This window comes from Atta cephalotes (assembly GCF_000143395.1).
Source record: "Atta cephalotes unplaced genomic scaffold scaffold00008, whole genome shotgun sequence".
Taxonomy (NCBI): Eukaryota; Metazoa; Arthropoda; class Insecta; order Hymenoptera; family Formicidae; genus Atta; species Atta cephalotes.
The window spans coordinates 1653114-1660154 of NW_012130072.1; the positions used below are offsets into that span (position 1 = coordinate 1653114).

The 7041-nt window shown below is 29.7% G+C and overlaps 1 protein-coding gene across 1 annotated transcript; it reads right to left on the reverse strand.

Moving 5' to 3' along the window:
• Window positions 1-644: 644 nt before the first annotated feature.
• On the reverse strand, window positions 645-5635 carry LOC105627094 (phospholipase D2). The gene is made up of 13 exons (XM_012208375.1): window positions 5464-5635; window positions 4766-5123; window positions 4570-4690; window positions 4083-4506; window positions 3772-4016; window positions 3351-3618; window positions 3129-3288; window positions 2559-3054; window positions 2263-2483; window positions 1961-2197; window positions 1651-1891; window positions 819-1148; window positions 645-746 (listed from the first exon to the last, which is right to left on the reverse strand). The coding sequence occupies exons 1-13, from the start codon at window positions 5633-5635 to the stop codon at window positions 645-647; spliced, it is 3375 nt and encodes a 1124-aa protein (XP_012063765.1).
• Window positions 5636-7041: the final 1406 nt, after the last annotated feature.

The following is a 7041-nucleotide window of genomic DNA, read 5'->3' on the forward strand; positions in this document are numbered from 1 at the left end:
TAAATATGTTGAACTTTGAAGATGCAATACTTATTAAGTAATAATGCCTATTACATTTGAACAAAATAAACTATATTTGAAGAACAACAAATTGTTATAACTTATTTATTTACTTTTAGAAAGTTAAGTCCAAATAAAAATAATATATAATTAATCTTCATTATACTATAATACTTTTTGTATTTGTAAGAAAAAACTTTTAATTGAGATATTAGGTGTAGTAAAAAGAAATCCATTATTTTTGCATGAAATTGAATGGAAAAATAATGGATTTCTTTTTACACCTAATATTAAATATTGTTAAGAATTATTATATCTAAAGAATGTATTTGTATTTTAAATTAGACTTAAATCGCATGTCGGTGAAAATCCGATCAGCCTTATCATAAGAGGCAATATAAAATATACAAATAAACAAAAATTTGAATACATTTACACGATATATCAAAGTGATAAAAAAATCCACTTAGCCGTTTTTTTGATAATCATCACAATATAAAAGCCGTATAATAAAAAATTAAAACATAAGAATCATCTTTTGCCTGTTTGCGTAATTTGTAAAACAAATTACTAGAAATTTTTATTATTAATTTGCGTCGAATTGCAATAAATTTTCAAAAACATTTATTCGTCAAAGTGCAAACTTATATCCACAACGCAGTTGGCATCATTCCTTCTACTGTTCCAGCAGCAGGTTTTAAATCTTCATTGCATAAAAAATTTAGTGGCAAATCGACTAAGTGTCCCTGAAAAAATATATATTTGATGTGATCAAACAATAAATCTATGCACAATCATTTAAAATGTTTCACACTTACCTTTATATTCTCCACCATTTCTTGCGCTAATAATGGATCAGATATAGAGAGAGATACTTTTTCTTGATACTGTTTCAATATAGCAAAATTAACTACTTTATCAGTGGGAATACAGTGAAATACTTCTTCATATATTTCCGTATTTTGTTTGCTTCTAGCGCACCATATGTCCTTGTAGAATGAGCTTATAATGATATCATCGATTTCGAAATCTTCTTTTGTATTTAATACTCCTAGATGTTCGCGGAATAATTGTTTTCTTAAAGAAGAAGCAAATTTACCACAAGGAAAAGGTATGTCATTCATACGTCCATCCTCAAACTCCTGATCCTATTTTGCAAATATTATAGTATTGATTAAGTTGATACAAAAACGAAATAATGATAAAAAAGACTTCTTGTTTTATAAATTATAAAGCAATACAATATAAATAAGACAAATAATGTAATATATACAAATTATAAATTTCAAAAAATTTATGTTTATGTATATATAATTTTAAAATAAAATAAGCTTAAAATATTATCAATGTTCTTATATATATAAAAATAATATATTTTCATCATTATTAAAAAAAAGAAAATTATTTAAATTTTAAACGATAGTTATTATTTAAAGTGCATTCATCACTGATAGAAGTGAATTGTCTATCTGATTAATTATTATTCATGTTATTGATATAAAAAAATATAATATGTCTTATCTTATCATACTATATATTTATTTGAAATTATTAATAAATCTTTTGTACAGTAGTAAACAATTTTCATTAGTTATATATTAAAATCTTTATATTGAAGATATAGACATAATTTACATCACATATACTCACGTGAATTATTACGGCTATTTCGCTGTCCCTTGTAGCAATCATACTTCTATCATTTATATTAGCTGACCCACAAATTACTGTATTGTCATCTACTATCATTAGCTTACTATGAACATAGATAAGTTCCGTTATCATTGTACCATTTAACATAGAATGAGTCCTCAAGCCATGGAATGTGATATATTCGCTGGGATCTTTTACACCTGCCTCCAACAATTGATTTAGAATAGCATCTTTTCCCCTGTTATTTCATAAGAAAGAAATTTATGTGTGCCGCTTTTCTCTCAATTTATATTTAGTAGAATGATACCTTGATATAGAATTATAATTCCAATGAGTTATCGCTCGTAATGCTGTGCCGCTTGGTCCTCCAACTTCTCCTTCAAAACCCGGTAACAACGGCATTATGACAAATACTCTGAACACCGCGCCTTCCCTATGCGCTCTCAGGATTCTTTTCAATAATGTCTCACCAATTTGATTTTTTACGCCACCTTTGTCCATGGAGGCAAGTGTTATAAAAAATTGATTTTCTATGTATATATACCTACACATTTATTCAAGTTAATAAAATGCTATATGGAATTATGAAATATATGTACAAAATCTTACCTTTCTGCTTCACTAATCGCCTGGATATAAGCTTCCTGTATGCTCTGCTCTACAGTTTCTGAATCGAGAAAGCCAGCCGACCAAGAACTTACCGAACGCAGTACTTGACATTTAACGTTGTACTTGTTTGCCTCTTTAATGAATGGAGCGTAGCTCTTGCAGTCTTTGTATGATTTCGGTAATAAGTAAGGATAACATGAATTAAGATTTGCTTTTTCTAGCTGCAACAAATATCAGTTTTCAGCATCCTACTTGAGTATTTGAAATACATATATTATCAAAAATATTATGTATACCTTGACAGCATTCCAACGTTGTATAAAATGTCTAGCTACGTCTCTAGCGGCAGCGTTTTGTACTAAAATTCCTATATCATGCCAGGGCATTCTAGGAGTAGTAGTTCTATCTACTAGATCCTGATAGGGCCTCTCAAGATCGTTAAAGTCTTTGACAATGAAGTTTGTGTAGTCTTTACCAAGCCATAATTTTGTTGTGGGTTGTAAATTGCAGATATAATCCACTGTATCTTCAGATAATGATAAATCTATATTTTCATCAGTATCCGTTTCATGAGAAGTGTATACCATGTTAATTAATTCCTGTCTTTTCACTCTCACAGTGTTCTTCATTTTATCGACAGTTGTTTTGGCAACATCGAACAAATTCTTCCTTTGCATTTCAGGTGTATTACACTTAACACTGTCTCCCTTTTCTTGCAGCATAAAAAGTGAATTATCCGTTGACAATGTTGATAACATTAAATCCTTTTGTGTTTTTTCATCCATCATCGGTCTTTAAATATGAAACGTCGTTATTTTTCGTTTTTAATTTTAATCCATATTTAACATTAATTAAGTACTACTTACAATAAAGGCATGGATCTCGTAGTAGCCATAGCGATAGTATTCGTTGCTATTGCTAATGATAATAGCACATGTGTTTTTGTACAGCCCAATACCTTTTTACTGCTAGTATTAGTTAATTTGTCTCTTGAGGGAATGTAAATACTCGATTGATGAATGGATTCTATAATTAACGCACTATTAGTTAATAAAAAATGAATACTAAAAAATTCACATGACATTTACCTAAATCTGTCAATCTGTGTTCGTTGTTATCCCATCTGCCATAACATAAATCAATGCCACCGAGAAATGCTAAAGATTGATCAATAACTACAATCTTTTCGTGATGAGCCCAAAGAAATACACCTGCCCTTGCGTGATCTGGATGTCTCAATACTTTTATATTTTCAGGACATTGTTCCACAAGTCTCTGTTTGCTATAATAACTATTTATGCCTAAAGCGACTTCAATTTCTTTATATATTAATATAAATATTTTAACACCTTGAATCTGTAGAAAATATTTATAAGAGATGAGAGCATTCTTGTATACATTAAACAATCTTAAATAATTTCTCGTTTCTATTAATCAGTACATTTAATTAAAATCTGTAACATTTGTATGTTTTGATAAAAATGTTATTAAACTATGTAATATCATAATTATACTCACTGCTTTTCTTTGTAAAATTTTATCCAATCGCCAATAATCTCCATTAGATATTGGTCTTTTCATGTAAATTTCTGGTGAAAGCCACCAATCTGCGATAAAAATTTCTTCCTTGGCATTTTCCAATGCATCAGCTACAGCAGACATATAATCGGCTCCATCTACGAACCAAGTCGCTGATATAGGTGAACGATATGGAGCAAATGAGTTATGTGAATTCGTTTGTATAAAATCTTTGCCTGCAAAATTTAATCAATTAGGTATAGAATAGAGACATATACATTATATTTTTCAAGAAATTTTACCTTCTCTATTACTAACTTCTTGTATAAATTCCATCCATTCCTTAGCTTTTCGTTTTGTCCAACACTTGAAAACTATATGTCTACTGAGATTGGTAATTTGCATACCGCTTCGTGAACCCGTAGCATATACTCCAAGACTAATCCCAAAGCCATTATCCATCAAAATAACAGATTTTATTCTTCCATCTTGAGGATTAAGATATGCAACGAAGGTTTCTTTAACAACAAGATGCCTCTTCTGCCATTTGCCACAAAGAGAAGTGCAGAGATAATTGCACTTGATGCAGTGTCCGCATTTAAATAAGCCAAGAAAATTACATCTCGTTTTAGCACCTGATCCAGTCCGTTTCAAAATTGTACCTTCTTTTCCTTTCATCCCTAAGTCAGCCACAAAAGACAAATGTGATATATCCAAAAAATTGATCTGTAAATAAATGATGATGACATACCTCTTCAGATCAATCAATTGTGTTAAAAATTTACTTACAGTTTCAGAATGACGTCTGTAAATTTCTATGTTGAGTAAATTGCTTAGATAATCCTCTAGTTCCTTTCTTCTACGATTTAATTGCTCATAAGGCACTAGAATGTCGGGTTTATTAGGAAATCTATAAAAGTGATTCTGATTATATTTATCTAATTTTCTTATTGTGAATACAAATTATAATGTATAATTTTCATACCTTGGTAAAGCATTTCTTCTGCCCTTTTTCTCATCCGTAGTTCTATAACTTCTCAGGCTGTTCCTCCTCTCTCTATGGCTTTTTGTAGGAAAAGGTATATTCAAACTAGCACGATATATTTTCAATTGATTATGCAGATATTGAATATGTTTGTATCGCTTTTTAATAGTCCAAACAAAAGGTCCATGTCTAAATTCTATGGTATACAGATTTGGGTTCAAAGGATGCGTGGTCACACTACGTTCGTTATCTATGATGTTTACGTGCACTTCTTTACCAGGAATAAATACGTTGCGAGTTTGACTGTTAAACTTTGTCGATGTATTGTGTATAACGGTGAAAGGTATTACACCAGTTTCTACCAATATAGGGGAAAAAACATAATATAAAATTGGAAACCATAAATCTGTTCTTTTTAGCTAAACTTCTTGCAAAATTCATCTTTCCTTTTTCTTTTCACACTGGAGAGAAAAAGAGAAAAAAGATAAGCTATACAAGAAGTTTAGCTAAAAAGAAAAACAGATTTATATAAAATAAAAGTATGAATATAAATTAAAAGTGCATATTCTTTTATAACATAAATTATAAAAGTAAATATATATATAAAACCACTGTTAACAGAAAAAAACAATATTAAGATCAAACAAAAGGCTGTTAGGAAATATGCAAGACACGTTACATAGAATATAAATTCATACCTTTATTATCTATGCATTCGGTGTCTTCTTTACGAATTCGTATTGTTTCGCCATTTTCGTCAACTGTTATTTCTAATGAATCAGGTACTTCTAAAGCGTCATCATACTCAGAATCTTGTGACATCGCACGGGTTATCCCTTGAGAAGCAATCTCAACCAATTCGATGGACATCTTTGGCAAGATTTCTGTAAAATTGGTATAATATCTTACGATGGAATTAAATATAAACACACCTACCTATCATTAAAGACGCACAGTAGGTAATGTAAAAGTATTAAATATGGTCTTGATTATCAAGTTACCAGAGCAAGATAGGAGAAATTGAAAATAGCTTTATTCAATTGAAGATTAATAAAAAAAGATAGTAAATATCTTAAGTGTATTGATAAAATACTAGATATCAATCATATATTGTAAAAATACCAGATAAGAAGAAAATACCAAAAATAAACAACTTTTTTTCCTTGAAGTTACTTGCGCAATGGTGTTTCTTTCGAAAGAAAAAGCCACGTACTATACGTGATAATGCATGCTTATCTCTTTTTCCGATAATAAAAATGTTATTTACCTCGTTTTAAGCAAGGCACAATTCTAGCCTAAAAATGTCCAGTCTATCGAACATTATCGATATGTATCTTTCATCAGGTATTCACGCCAACTCACATAACAATGCATCAATGCATTGTAACAACTGTTGCCGCCTTGAGAATGATCGCGCGTTTCAAGCGATGATCTTCGTGATCGCTGTTGGCTAAACACGCCGATTATGTTACATTATGCGATGATCGGGCAACACGCGTTTAGTCATTGCGATGACCACATGGCCAGCTGTTTCAACTGCTCCAAACACGTACATCAGTTTCGTATACTGTCATCGAGTGACGTTACGCTTTATACGCTCTCTAACTGCGTTTCTCAAGACCCTCACACCAGGGACTCGGTCCGAAAGAATATTTTCCTTACGGTTATTTAATTTAAAAAATGGAGTGAGAAAAACTATTCCAGTTTCGGTTTTTTAATCATGAAGAAAACAGGAACCATTTGTAACGAATCTTTTCAATTTATGATTACGATTTTTCTACAATATTATATTTTTCATTTTTCTGTTTACTTTTTATGTATCGTTATATTTTTATTCTAGCTATACGTATATAAGAAAAAAATTGTTTAATAAAAATCACATAATTGAGAATATGGAAATATTTTATATTTTATTTTGACATACGTACATCGACATGAAATATAAAATATCTCGTAAACACATTCATTTTTTGAAAAATAAATGCTATATGTGTTATCTTTACATTAATTGATTCATCTCATTATTTTATGCATAAAAGTATTAAAGTACTTATAATTAGCAAAAAATAAATAGTACATTTACAAGAGTTATTTTTTCATATCATTAAAAACAACAGAAATATTCTATGACCAAATCATATATATATATAAGAAATACTCTGTATAAAGATAAAAAAACAATATAAATATATATTCGAAATGATATTAATTTCTCTGTATTTTACTTTCTTTAAATACTTGATGAATTTGAACTCGTAAAAAATTCGCGTGTTTGT

What these genes read in the sequence shown, in the direction of transcription:
- LOC105627094 (XM_012208375.1), bottom strand. Translation starts at nt 5,635, where the DNA reads ATGTCCATCGAATTGGTTGAGATTGCTTCTCAAGGGATAACCCGTGCG. An exon ending in CGAATGCATAGATAATAAAG is followed by an intron (nt 5,124 to 5,463) that starts GTATGAATTTAT and finishes CTATATTGGTAG; the next exon opens with AAACTGGTGTAATACCTTTC. An exon ending in AACGTTGGAATGCTGTCAAG is followed by an intron (nt 2,484 to 2,558) that starts GTATACATAATA and finishes TATTTGTTGCAG; the next exon opens with CTAGAAAAAGCAAATCTTAA.